This window comes from Trachinotus anak, unplaced genomic scaffold (assembly GCF_046630095.1).
Source record: "Trachinotus anak isolate AG129_WGS33_773 ecotype Australia unplaced genomic scaffold, CSIRO_AGI_Tana_v1 ptg000010l, whole genome shotgun sequence".
Taxonomy (NCBI): domain Eukaryota; kingdom Metazoa; phylum Chordata; class Actinopteri; order Carangiformes; family Carangidae; genus Trachinotus; species Trachinotus anak.
In genome coordinates this window covers 29,372,049-29,386,067 of record NW_027273861.1, presented here as the reverse complement: position 1 = coordinate 29,386,067, position 14,019 = coordinate 29,372,049, and the positions used below count along the sequence as shown (strand labels likewise).

Sequence of the window (14,019 nt, the reverse complement as noted above, 5' to 3'; positions counted from 1 at the left end):
ATTCATGAATTATAATCACCTCTAAACCCTGTTACAGTTCAAACCCCTGAAACCTCCAGCAAGCAAACCAAAAAAATCCAAATAATTCAAATCAAAGTTTTGAACCAAGAGGTTCAGGTTTTGTCAGGAGTGAGGACTCTGTGCTGTCAGTGGAGCGATTTCTAACTAACTCTGCTGTTTTTATTCTGCCGTCATGTTTCCAGGTGATGCAGGAGCTTAATGAAAGTGTTTTACATTTAATTCTGTGACTTTATTGAAACGCACAGAGATCGTGATGCAACAGACGCAACAGCCTTTAATAAAAAACAGAGGAATCACCGATCATCTGAAAATATTTTACAATTAATTTACATTATCTCCCATTTGTGTTTTTGATCTGAACAACAAAACAAACAAACATAAACAGAGGCAGCTGTGGAGGTCAGATGTGGAGCTGGTTCACTGCCGGTAACAACTGTAAGAAACTGAAAAAGGTGACAGGTACCATCAGTGCAACATGAAAGTGACGCTGGCTGAACAGCTAACACTGAAGCACTTGTTGAAATAAAGGTGTAAACAGTGAACGCTCACAGTCAGTGTCCAGTTTATTAGGAACACCAAACCAAAACAGGTGATAAATCCTCCGTGATGCAGGTGAATCAAACATCACCAGCAGCTGTGAACGTGGTGCGAGTGTTTTCAGGCTGAGTTTGTAATTGCAGGGTTTTTATCTCAGGTTACATCAGCAGGTGTTTCTCCTCCTCTGCTCACACAGTGTAATGTAGATTAGTGTTTTATCAGCTGTATTTAACATTAGCGCTGCAGACTAATGAACGTTTCCCATCGGATCTGACATGTGTAACTCCACCCAGGTGTTGACAGCCTATCAGGTATCAGTGCCGTGCCGCCTCCTGTCCAAACTGTGACCTGTCAGTGGAGCTGAGCGGGGACGGTGAAGCCCCTCTGCATCGCCATCTGTATGCAGCTCCCGCTCGTACTGACGTGGAGCCTTTACAATAAACAATCTGCAGGCCAAATTAAGATAATGGCAATAACCGACGCCGGGCTTCATATTCTAAGTGCTGCGAAGGTCAGAGCTGAGTCTATGAATGCGTTGATGGAAGCTGGTGGAGGGTATATGAAGCAGGGACTTCTCTCTCTTTCTTTATTTATTTTCCCTCCCTCCCTTCCCTGGCTCTCTGCGGATCTATCAAGCTTTAATATCTAGTGTCTTGGTTTGAGTAACGGCCTTGTCGAGGCGGTATTGATGAAATGGCTCGGGATCCTGCTCCGTCAGCCTGGCCTAAATAAGCCGCAGACTGATAAGTTTCCACAATGTGAGTGTAAAGGTCATTAATACATTACCTGTTCAGAGAGACGCAGCCTGCAGAGGAATCTATTGATTTTTTTTTTCCTTTCTCCTCCCCACTTACCCCCAGGCCTCTCTGCTTCATTTTTTTCCTCCATGTCTTTCTTTCTTTTCAACAACGTCCTTGCATATAAGGGCCCCCCCCCTCTCTCTCTCTCTCTCCCTCTCTCTCCCTCTCTCTCCCTCTCCCTCTCTCTCCCTCTCTCTCTCTCAGTGTTGTTTTAGTGTTTGGTGGTAAAACCTGAAGCTGGTGGACGTTCATGGCACGAGTCCAACATGGACTTCACACTTTGAGCCTTTAGAGAGATTACAGAAATAAATAAACACACCACCTGTCCAAAAGTATGTGGACAGCTGAACCTTCTGGTCATACGTGACAGGGTAACATGTGACTGTGAGTCAGGAGCCTACGCTCTCCTGAAGTCAGTCTGCTGCAGAGATTTACTCCCGTTCATACAGGAGCATCAGTGAGGTCCAACACTGATGTTCACAGAAGCTGGTTTCCTTTCTTGTGTGACCTCAGCTGTTGATATAATTCATGTTGTGACTCTGACGGACAGATTTATCTCGTCCTCTGTTCAGACGACCGGCAGCTGATCAATGGTAAAATCCAGTGGCAGAATAAAACATTGTACTATTGTACCATGTGCTAAGGCTCGGTCTTTACCTGGGTTTGAATCTGGCCCGGGACCTTTGTCACATGTTTTTCTTTCTGTCTACTGTCACTGTAAATAAAACAGAAATGCCCCAAAGACAACAAAAAAAAACTAAAGGCATAGATTATATGAATTTTTTTATGGACCCCATATTTGACCATTTTCACTTACTGTGTTTAATACAGCAGAGTCCAGTGTCTGCGCTTCTGTACTGACACCAACATAATCTATTTTTCAGAAATATGAACATGCAAACATCAGAAGGTTGTTGGATGTAAAGTGTAGGGCTGCTGCCAAGGATTGTTTTCATTATTGATTCAGTTTCCAGTTATTTTTGCGATTAATTGGTTTGACTATAAAATATTGATGAAAGAAGCCTGATGAAACAGCCAATATGATGTTTTCAAAATGCAAACTCTCCACAAACCACAAAAATAATCAGTTTACTATCAGGAAGGACAGAAAAATTAGTAAATCATCACATTAACAGCTGTATAAAAAGAAACGAAGAGAACAGCAGGTTAAGGGTAAAATGTCTCCTCACTTCTCAGCTGGGATGTTTTATTAGCTCATTTACAGTTTTATATAAAGTTTCAGTCGGGCAGCTTCATTAGTTCAACTTCACCAGAAACAGCCCCGCACTCTTCTTCTGTGTTTGTTACAGTCTGTGCTGCTCCGAGCCAGCTCTGCAAAACATGTATCACCTCCTATCTGACAGCCTCCCCCTCCTCCTCCCCTCCTCCCCCTCCTCTCTCTGTAGTTGAGCAGTATGCCTCCTGATGCCTGCAGTGAGTTCAGTTTCTCCAAAAAGGGTCAGCTGATCATGAGCGCCGTTAATCCCGCCAGCAGCTCGGCCCCACCCACCCTGTCTGCCTCCTCCTCCATCCTGACCAATGGCTCGTCTCCGCCCATCCATCAGACTGACCTCCTCCAGAAGTGGATCCTCACCGCCGCCAAGGTGGGTGGAGCCATGACACACACATACACACACACACACACACACACATATCCCTGCAGAATGCACTGTATGCATCTAAACACACACACAAATCACAGCTTGAATATCAAAACATGACCAAATTCTGCGTGTGTATTTGATGTGGATTAAAAACAGTTTCGTCCACGAATAGATGAAGACGCTGGTGTTATTGTAATAAGTGGCCAATGAGTTAAACGCTCTCAGTTTCCAATCCAGCCTTCAGGCTCAGAAACTAAGCGTGTGTGTGTGTGTGTGTGTGTGTGTGTGTGTGTGTGTGTGTGTGTGTGTGTGTGTGTGTGTGTGTGTGTGTGTGTGTGTGCGCGCGTGCGCGTGCACAGGGCCGTCACACGGAGCTGGTCAGCCTGACTCGGCCCCTCTCCGGTGGTCTGGGCTTCAGTGTGGTCGGTCTGAATCCTGCAGGAAGCAGCAGTCAGGGAGTCTTCGTCAAACACATCCAGCCTGGAGGCATCGCACACAGGTTCAGCTAATAGATAACATCTGTGTCTAATACCTTTGTTTCCTGTAGTGAAGATGAGCAGGAGGTCGTCGTGTCGTCAAGGAGACACATCATTGACAGATTCATCATTTTTTATCGTTTATCTCATCATTTTTTCCAATGATAAAAACATTTACCCAACAAGTTCAGACCTGACCTCATTAAAAAGCAGTGCAATTAAATTAAAAAGCACTTTATGGAATGTAGTTATTCAATTATTGAACATGAGCAGCAGTGATACAAATAACAGATGATTTATCCTGAATTGTTCTTTAATCTGTACTTAAAGCAGCTGTAACAGATATTCTTATAACTTATAATATGAAAGGATGATGGTAAAACAGTGATTAAAGTTGAAGGAGTCTGTGGAGGAGATGAAACTGCATCACTCTCAGCTTCACTGAGCTTCACTGTGAGTTTCAGCTGAGTGTTCATCTGTTCAGAGAAACATCTGTAAAAACCTCTGTCCTCTGCCTGCGGAGCAGCAAACAGACTCAGACTCAGTCAGAGAGCAGCTGAACACAGAGGAGCTGGTGGAGACCAAACACAGAGCTAAAAGAGCGGGAACACTGGACACAGACACCACAACACCTGACCCATCATGTTCATCTGTAACAGCTGGTTGATCACAAGTTGAACATTTCTACTCTCTAAGTTGAAGGTGGTGATTTCTGAAGTGGCCAAAAATCTGTTACTGCAGTAAAAGAAATCTAACTGCATAAAACCAGCTGATTAGCTTTTAGCTTTCCAACATAGACAATAATAAAAGCTAACCAGCTAGCCGCGTTGCTGCTAACTGTAAAATCAGTCACTTTGTTGGAGGAATCTGCAGAGTTTGTTTTGTTTCATCTCATTGAGAAGTTGTGGCTGATGTTGGGTTGTGTTCTGCAGGGACGGGCGTCTCCAGGAGCGGGACCAGGTCCTGGTGATAAATGGTAGCCCCCTGGAGCCGGGGATCAGCCAGCAGCAGGCGCTGACCCTCCTGCAGCAGACCGGAGAGACGGTGGAGCTGGTGGTGGCCAGGGACCGCCCACCCAATGCATCATCACTTGTCAACATGGTGAGAAGTCTGATATCATCACAAAACTCTAAACTGCAGTGATGGAGACAAAAAATGATTCAGAATCAGGATCATTTTCACTTTGTGATCTGGTCCTAATTTATATTCATCTCAAAGGCTTCAGCAGAGGACGTCCATGACCTCGATTGGTCGTTGTTTCTGTGCTCATGAGGAGTTTTTGTTCTTCCACATCATTTACAGGTCTGTGAGCAAACAGCATCAGAACACTGAACTCCTTTTTAAATTAAAAATCAATATAGATATTATTGAAATATTTCCAGGACCTCATCTTCTTCTCAATTGACCCCAGTGAGATCCAGACTCCTAGGTTGAGAAACTCTGTCCTACCACTTCAAATCTGTTTAATAAGAAAAAAACTGTTAGATTATATAATAAGTCTAAATAGTAAAAATCTAGTGCTAACAAATTTGATTTGTTTGTCAAATTCTCTGATCAATGATCAATAATTTTGTTGTTAGGGAGAATGTTAGATTCCTCAGCAGCAGTATGGCTCCAGATGGGACGTTCACTCCTGATTCTAAAACTTTAGTGTCAGTTGTTTGAGACAAACAGGAAACAAGTGTTGGTCATGAAATCAAGTGGTTTCATGTTTTTTAGATTCCAGGTTAAAACAAAACACTGAAGCGTTTGATCCTCGAGATCCTGGATGTTAAAGTGTTGATGTTTGAACTCTGGCCTCTGAGTTACATTTAAAATGACATTATTTGGAAAATGTTGAGCTGTAGGACGAAGTGTCAGCTTTTCTCACTTTGGAACAAAACTGAATGAAAGTTGAAGTCGACTCAGTTCAGTCACAGTTTGCACATTTGTTCACTCAGTCTGATTTTTAAGGCCTGATCTGAAACCGGCAGCAGTGTAGAGGAAATCAGCTTTATGCTGCAACACACACACACACACACACACACACACACACACACACACACACACACACACACACACACACACACACACAATCCAGCAGCTTGGCTGTCACTCAAAACAAGCAGTGCTGAGAGGGCATCAATCACAGCTGGAGGTCACTTTGAGGCCACGCCTCTGTATCAGAGTCAGACCTCCTGTTTATGACGAGCTGTAAGTCTGCTGACATTGACTCAGATGATTTTTATGACCTTACAGCCTATAGGAAATCAAGTTAGTGCTCCACTTGCAGCATCGCTCCTGACAATATGTATTTAAGTCTGAGAGGAGCCGCGATCAATGAATGTCGCCATGACGGGGGAGTCAAACACCAGCGGCGTGGGAGGAGGGAGGGAACACGGGGGAGAGGCAGAGATACAGAGACAGTGACGTCACCACACAGGGTCCATCCTAACTGAGGTAAAAGGTCAGAGGTCACACTGAGGACACCTTCACCTGCAGTGTGTTTGGAAGATGCAGGTGCAGGTATCTCTGCAGAAACCTTTGTTTTCCCTGCAGAGCATTGTGGGTGTTGGAGTCCTTGAGCTCTAATGTGCTGTAACTTTTAAATTTAATTTAATTAATGCCAGGTTCTAATGGATTAATAACACATTCACAGTTTCTCAGTGAAGTGAAAGTGAAAAGTTTCGTATAAAATCTGTCTAGATGACAGGTGGTGGTGATGATGATGATGATGAAGGTGTGCTGTCATGTGATGGAGCTCTGGGGCTTCGTTCTACAGCAGGTTGGGAACAAACACTGTAGATGAGCCAGATTAGAAAAAGTTAATGAATGCGTGAGTTACTGGAGAGAATATGTGAGAGGATGTTGACATTTAAACAACCAAAAGAAAAGATTTCAGTGAGAAAAACGACGCGGGGACAAACCGGAGCAGGTCTGGACTGTTAATGTGAGCGGAGGTCCACAGGTTAGCTGCAGCCGTAATGATTCTGCCCCGCTCTATTGTTGGGTCATTATCACACAGAATTACACTGTCCCTCTTGTTTGTTACCCTCCTCCTCCTCCTCCTCCTGGCTCGTTGGATCAGGGCCACGTCCTGCATACCAGGCCTGCAATCCTCCTGCTTTTGTTTTATTCATGTCCCGTTTCTATCGAGGTCACGTTTAATGGAGCCCAGGGCATAAAAAACACAACTCTGGATTGGATTTTATTGCTGCTCGCCTGGCCTGGCTAACTATCTGTCTCCCAAAGCCAAGACTCTTCTGCTGGGCAGATTCAGGTGACTCTGACCCGACGTCACAGCTGATGTGTTGTCCTGGCGTCAAACCTCTCCGCTCTCGTTTCTGCTGGAATAAGTCCAGCGCTGACAGGAAACCCGTCACTGTAAAGTGTCTCATAAATCAGACAGTCAGATATGATTTTACAGCTTTTGTCTATTTAGTGAATATTATCCTGCCATCGATTAGGACAGTGTGTCGGGGGAGTTTGGAGTTAATTTACAGCTCTCCTAAAAATGATGAAAAGCTGAAAGAACAAGGATAAAAAATAACAGATTGTGTGATTAAAGAAACCTGAAGGGGCCTTTAAAACTGCCTCCACTCAGTGGAAATGAACTTCAGCACAAGTTGGTAAAGTTTTCTGTGAACTCCTCTCAGCCACTTTAAATTCTAGTCACATGACGCAGCCCCTTCAATCAAAATCCAGGCTGAGTCACATGTGAGAAACTGGCTGCAGACCTGCAGGTAGATCCTGAAATAGAAACAACACATGAATATGTCAGTTTTATTTAAATAGCACACATCACAAGTTTCCCTCCGCTGCTTTTCAATTTGCACAACACACACAGGAAACAGATGTAGATTTACAGGATGGACAATCAGGACAACAACATTAAAGAGAGATTTTGGACATAAATAAAGAAAATGATCTGGAGCAACTTCAAACAGACCTGAACCACACAACCTCTTCTCACCGTGAGAAGTTTGAGTTTACAGGTGAAATTCCTCTCGTTAGACGTCCTCAGAGGTCGAAGTCTGGAGCACAGACTGTGGAAAAACATGGATGTGGGCTCAGTGATGTTTGCAGTTTGCAGATTTACATAGAAAATAATTGGTCTGGATGTTTTAAACACATGTTCTGCGGTGAGCGGTTTGTGTGTCTGCTCCTGTCTGTGTCCTTCACTTCCTGACTTACACATGACTCAGTCACAGACGCTGCTGTGTCCAATTTATTTTCACTTTAACAAAACCACAGAAACATTTCAGGTGAAGTCAGAAAGAAACTGGTGCTTCACGTCACAGGCAGGATGCTAACAGCTAACACTGCAGCCTGAGGCTAACCAGTCATCCAGGGGTCAAACTAATACAGAAGGATCTCACTTGATCCATAACAAGTTTATGTTGCTATAAACTCTGCAGAGAGCTGAGGTGAAACTTAGCTCTAACTTGAGTATTGATTTTAATGCAGCCTCGATTAACTGTCTTTAATATTTTCAGCACAACATGACACAGAAAGCGAGAAGTGTGTGTGTGAGAAGAGAAATAGGTGACACGATGTTTCCTCGTGTAGAAACACATTTACCTCCACAGACCCTCAGTGACAGAACCTCTGCTGTGGAGCAAAGCATCCAAGACACCGAGTGTGGGTCGACACACCGAGTGTGGGTCGACTTTATCAGACAAACAGCCTCCTCCAGGGTCCTGGGATCAGCTGAGGAGCAGGTTTGTTTCATTAGACAGAGAGAGACCTCCTCTATCAGATCAGAGCTGTAATAAGAGACCAGAGCACCTCTGATTACAGCCACTTCATAAAGACAGCCTGTGTGTGTGTGTGTGTGTGTGTGTGTGTGTGTGTGTGTGTGTGTGTGTGTGTGTGTGTGTGTGTGTGTGTGTGTGTGTGTGTGTGTGTGTGTGTGTGTGTGTGTGTGTGTGTGTGTGTGTGTGTGTGTGTGTGTGTGTGTGAGCAGGTTTGTGCTCTCATTGATCAGCAGCTGGTATCAGAGGAGGAGGAAATGCTCTCAGCTGGTAATTACCTGCTGAGGTTCACTTTAACGACCTTTCACCTCGGGACAGATAGTCAGCCAGCCGCTCACTGAGTCTGCTGCAGAATAAAATACAAATAATTACACAACAGTACAACACTTCATTACAGAATCTGTTATAAATAATGCTGATGCTGAAGCTGAATGACTCAAAATGAAGGAAAATGCAGCTTATTAACATTCTTTAGTTTTTTTTGGTTTATTTATTTATTGAACAGGGATGATGCTGTTTAACTTGGCTCCAATACAAAGCATGAAACTGATGTGTTGCAGAGAGAATTTATAGCTGTTGCCAGTTTTCAGCTCTTGTCCCTAATTTTCATTATAAGACCACAGCACACTACAGATATGAGAGTGTAATACTCTGGTAAATGCACTGATTGTGATTTATAGCCTGTGAAGTTTCAGGGTTATTATCCATCTTAAGTTAATTAAATGAGCCTAACTTTAACCACTCGATCATGATTGGATCAAAATAGTCATGTGACTCACACAGCTGGAAGTAAAACAGGTGTGGTGTATGATATTTATTTTTTAAATGAAATAATAATTTGATAATTTACATGTTACAGTGGGTCACAGCTGGTTGGGGGGAGGGGCGTCTGTGTCACGGTCTCGTGTGTTTTATGAATACCTGGTTGTGATTGATTAAATATCCAGTTGAGAATATATTGTTTTAATTGTTCTGCTGGACACAAACATTAACGAGTCTCTGCTGCAGGGTCAGTGGGGTCACGTGGAGGAGATCGAGCTGGTGAACGATGGATCCGGTTTGGGCTTTGGCATCGTGGGAGGGAAGACGACGGGGGTGGTGGTCAGGACCCTCGTCCCAAACAGTGTGGCTGATAAGGTACATGAATCCCAGCTGATGAGATCTGTGTCAGAATATAACAGAGTCACTCAGTTAACTCATGTTGTTTTTGTTCTCTGAAACTGAACAAATGACTGAAAGTGTTAAAGTCACTTTGTTTCATGAAATGACACAAAATGGAAAAATAAGTGTTGATGTGTAATTTAAACCTTCATCACAACATATTGAGCAAAACAGCTGCTGTGTTTCTGCTCCATGTTTCTATTGTTGAAAACAACCAGAACAGACAGAAGCAGGGTGGGGGTCACTACATACTGACGTAGTAGGGGGCCCAAACCTTTGCTGATGCCACAACTACTGTTTAAGTTAATGAAATCAGAAGTAACAGAGCACTGACATTTGATGATGTTAGTGTTAATGTGTGTTTCACTTCAACAACCAACATTAAGTCCAGACTTGTGTCTCCTACCTGTTTTGTACTTTAGCAGAACAAGGTTATATAATGTGTAAATATCTTCCTCCAGTTCGGACTCTGCAGCTCTCCTCCTAAAGGTCTTCACTGATTTCACTTTTAAATGCTGAGCCTTTAGTGGAGTTTCAGCCTCTGCTGCAATAAATCAGCCTTTAGTCAAACAGAGTTGTGAAATTCAGATATCAGTGCAGTCGTTATTACTCATGTTGGTTTTCAGAGGCACCAACTGAAACCAGTGTGAAGAAGCTGCTGATGTGGTCCAGATTTCCCTCCACACCTGGAGCCCTTGAGCAAGGCGCTGCAGCCTGGGCTTCCTCAGAGAATCAGCTGAGCAGCTGACAGTAGAAACCTGCAGGAGTAAAAGCCTGTGGATGTTTCCTGCATAGATAAGAGTTAAAACAGGAGCAGCACATTAGAACAGACAACAGGCTGAGGAGGAATTATCGCTTTGTCAGAGGATTAATCAGATCAATTAGATTAATTGGACAAGATGAATTTCTCTGTAGAGAAGAGGGAAAAGCGTTGACTCTGTGATGCTGTCGACACACTTCCTCTCACTTGGTTCAGATACAAACCTGAAGGTCTCTGAACACATTTACATTCAAAAGCTTGTCTCCTGCTCTCTTTATCCCACCCTCACTCTTTCCTTATCCTCCTCTTATTCCTCTTCTCTTCTTTTTAACATTACTTCAGTGTCAGATACTGACTGGATTTATTGGTTTGTAGCTCACATTCTGATTCAGTTTGCTGGAAATAAAACAACGTTTACAGAACTACACTCGTTATTTAAATTACCATTAGATAAAACTCAGCAGTCAAATTAGAGCAAATCCTCCTAAAAGCTTGAACAAATAAAGGTTAAAAAATGTTTTGAGGAGGGTGAAGTTACCTGGGTTTAATGGAAGATTCAGTAAAATGTAAATGTTTCCAAAGCACAAATTGCATCAGTACAACAACAGAGTTTGGCTGTTTTACTGGCAGCAGTAATTTAACCTGGAACCCAACACAGACACCTGATAACTGACATGTTCGGTTTCCTGTGTCTTTGGTAGAACTTTTTTTTTCAGGAAACGACACATATATAAAATTTTTATCATTGATGATTCACAAAGTCTGAGGTGGCTGTTTAAACACAGACCATTAAAAGGAGACAGAAAAATGTACAGATTAAACTTCAGGTGACATTTCTCCTCTTTCTTCAGTTTTTCAGTGAACAACCCCTTTCAAGAATTTGAACATAAAGATTTTACTTAATAGAAGTTTATAGAAGTGAAGAAACAAACTAGAAACAAACTAAATTCAACTCCTGCAGTGAACCCTGGATTAACAGCAGCCTTTAGACGACTGTATACACCTGAACTCCTTTGTACCTTCATGTAGCAGTCTGTGTCTTATGCTCCCAGATGTTCACCCAGATCTTCCTGATTGCCTCTTCTCCTCCAATCAGGACGGGCGTCTCCGCACAGGCGACCATATCCTTCGCATTGGGGCGACGCCCACCAGTGGCCTCACCAGCGACCAGGTCGTCAAGGTGCTGCAGGGGTGTGGGAGTCACGTGACCATGCTGATCGCCAGGGATCCCCAAGGTCAGAGGTCAGCAGGTCCGCCCCCCCCACCACCTCCAAACTCTGCCCCTGTCTCCTCCTTACCCCCCGAACTGCCCCTCCAACGCCCTGATCTGGCCTTGCAGCGCCGGGTCAGCAAGACGGTGAGCGTCAGATTAACCTTCATACAGTCGTCACTACGGCGTCAGAATAAACAGGAGTTTCAGAGGTTTTTAAATAATTTAGGAGTAAAAACAACCAGACTCTTGAGCTGAGAGTCGCTGGGTCTCTGCTGGAGGATGATGAAGATGAAAGTTTGTGTCCTCTCTGCTCTGACTCTGAAGATCAGCGCAGTCTAAGCTGAAACACATCCTCTCCGTCTGTGTGTGTTTCAGCCAAACCTGGAGGGATACGAGATCCACGAGGTTCCTCTCACCAGGAAGGACGGCCAGAGCCTCGGCATCTCCATCATCGGCCACAACCCTATGACCAGCCAAGGTAGGAGAGGAAGAAAAACTGATGAAGACGCAGTAAAACCCACTAGAAACTGAAACTAAAAACACCGAAAACAGGAAAATACTGTTAAACACACATTTAAACAGAACTACTGCTCCAGCTGCTGCCAGCTGCCAAGTTCAACATTTCTGGAGAAATAAATGATCAGCGATAAGCTTTTAACTCTGTATAAAACACACTAACTTCACAGTAAAAGCCTCCAGCAGCGTGGAGTGGCGAGGTTGTTTCTACTGGGCTTCACTGTGAAACAGCTGCAGGGCTTTTATTGTGAAACAGCTGCAGGGCTTTTCTGATTGTTTACTGATGTTTATTTTGAAGTAGCTTTAGGGCTTTTACTTTGAATGGCTGTTATATTTGCATATTTTTCAGCACTTGTTTGTTGTCAGTATCAGAACAGGATGTTAAGAAAAACATACAAATTATTCCTTAATTATTTCTTAATTAATTATTATTCTTTAATTATTCCTTAACATCCTGCTCTTGTTCTTGTTTAAGATGATTTGAAAAATATTTGGTTTCAGTCTGAAAAATATTTGGTTTCAGTCTGAAAAATATTTGGTTTCAGTCTGTTAATCTTCAGCGTCACAATATCCAACACATACACCATATTTTCTACATATTGTGCAGCTCTGATTTCAGTCTCTCTCTCTGTCTCTGTCTCTCTCTCTCTCTCTCTCTCTCTCTCTCTCTCTCTCACTCTCACTCTCACTCTCACTCTCACTGTGTTTGTGTGTCTCTCGTCCGTTCAGATGCAGTAGGTGTGTTTGTGAAACACGTGGTACCAGGCAGCGCTGCAGATCAGAGCGGAAACATTCGGGTCCATGACCGACTGATAGCTGTAAGGATCTGTGTGTGGGTGTGTGGGTGGGTGTGTGTGCGTTACCCAGCTTTTGTCCTACATGCAACTTTTTCTGTTACAGAGTCAAACTTCTTTTCAAACCTCAGTTTCACTGCACATTTCAAAAACCATGTAACTAATTTAAATTCAGACAAATCACAACTCATCCTGGTCTGAACCTGATGTTTTCTGTCACTTCCTGTCTCCTGTCTTTACCCTGATGTTCCTTCTCTTTATCTCCCCTTTATTTATCATCCTTATATTTCTTTGTTCCCTTTGTCTCTTCCTCTGTCTGTCTCTCTGCCTGTCTATCTCTGTTTGTCTCAACAGTTGGATGATGTCAGTCTCCACGGTATGACCAATCAGGAGGTGCTGGAGGTGATGAAGCAGACGGGTCAGACTGTGGTTCTCACTGTGGTCAGGAAGAAACCCAGAGCCCTGGAGAGGTCCCTGGATAAAGGTCGGGCAGGCAGGCAGGCAGGCAGGCAGGCAGGCAGGCAGGCAGGCAGGCAGGCAGGCAGGCAGGCAGGCAGGCAGGCAGACTTGAACCCCACAATGTCTAATCTCAACAGACACAAGCAGATGTTTTACTAACTGATAGTTTTACTGTGTATTAAATTTGTAGTTCGATCACACTGAAACAAGTCATGGTCCGGGTTGTGTGTTTGTTGTGTGTCTTACCTTTCTCTCCCCCCATGTTTCCTGTCTGTCTGTAAACTCAAATAAACACACAACACAAAAACACAAAAAACCAAAATTTGAAAAAAAAAGAAAAAAGAAAAAAAATTAAGAGAAGAAGATTAGGGTCAAACACAGCTGTCGCCTTATGACCTATATGAAGTTCAGATTGTGCTTCAGCCTTAATAAAGACATTTGCAGTCAGTGAAATTACCACAAACTAATTGCAGCATGTTGAACCTGGAGGTTTGAGGCCTCAGGACACTTTCCCACTTTGCCTTGTTGGTTTTGATCCTTGAGAAAATCCAGCAGCTACTGAAGATTGAACTAAAGTGTTGGAGCAGATGAACCAGCTCATTGTCTTTAGTGTGATGTTGATGGACTCTCAACTCCCATAATGCAATATGTTGCAGAGAACAAGTAGCTGCTCAGATCTGAGAAGGAAACCAGTCAGTTAATTAATTAAATACTGAGTTCATCATTATTTTAATAGTAATTAATTATTATATTAAACGGGTCTTAACCTAAAAACAAAATGTTAATAGTTTCATGATTATTTGTGTGTTCAAAAATGAAAAAAAAAGATTTAAAATGAAACAATGGAAAATAGTTGATTAGTTATTAAACTGATATTGCTGGTTGTTAAATATCGGGTATATCATGGTCGGTTTGTTATTGTGCACACTACAAATTTATCTTTCA

The 14,019-nt window shown here is 43.1% G+C and overlaps 1 protein-coding gene and 1 long non-coding RNA gene across 18 annotated transcripts in view; one reads left to right on the top strand and one right to left on the bottom strand.

Annotated features, from left to right (window-relative positions):
• patj (PATJ crumbs cell polarity complex component) overlaps positions 1–14,019 on the top strand; it is a 117,872-nt gene that overhangs the window by 23,178 nt on the left and 80,675 nt on the right. For all 9 annotated transcript variants that reach the window (XM_071486629.1, XM_071486627.1, XM_071486630.1 and 6 more), the window contains 8 exons: positions 2,765–2,962; positions 3,322–3,461; positions 4,371–4,539; positions 9,180–9,308; positions 11,189–11,449; positions 11,681–11,783; positions 12,551–12,639; positions 12,970–13,099. In XM_071486629.1, coding sequence (XP_071342730.1) covers positions 2,765–2,962; positions 3,322–3,461; positions 4,371–4,539; positions 9,180–9,308; positions 11,189–11,449; positions 11,681–11,783; positions 12,551–12,639; positions 12,970–13,099 — 1,219 coding nt within the window. The remainder of the gene's footprint in view (positions 1–2,764; positions 2,963–3,321; positions 3,462–4,370; positions 4,540–9,179; positions 9,309–11,188; positions 11,450–11,680; positions 11,784–12,550; positions 12,640–12,969; positions 13,100–14,019) is intronic.
• Positions 4,476–11,251, bottom strand: LOC139626331 (uncharacterized). Of its 9 annotated transcripts, none has more exons than XR_011692214.1 (5): positions 11,112–11,251; positions 9,093–9,333; positions 8,450–8,517; positions 7,999–8,183; positions 4,534–7,463 (listed from the first exon to the last, which is right to left on the bottom strand). It is a non-coding gene; the product is annotated as an uncharacterized lncRNA (long non-coding RNA). The 9 variants fall into 9 exon arrangements; XR_011692219.1 differs by having other exon boundaries at positions 7,999–8,127; XR_011692218.1 differs by having other exon boundaries at positions 9,159–9,333.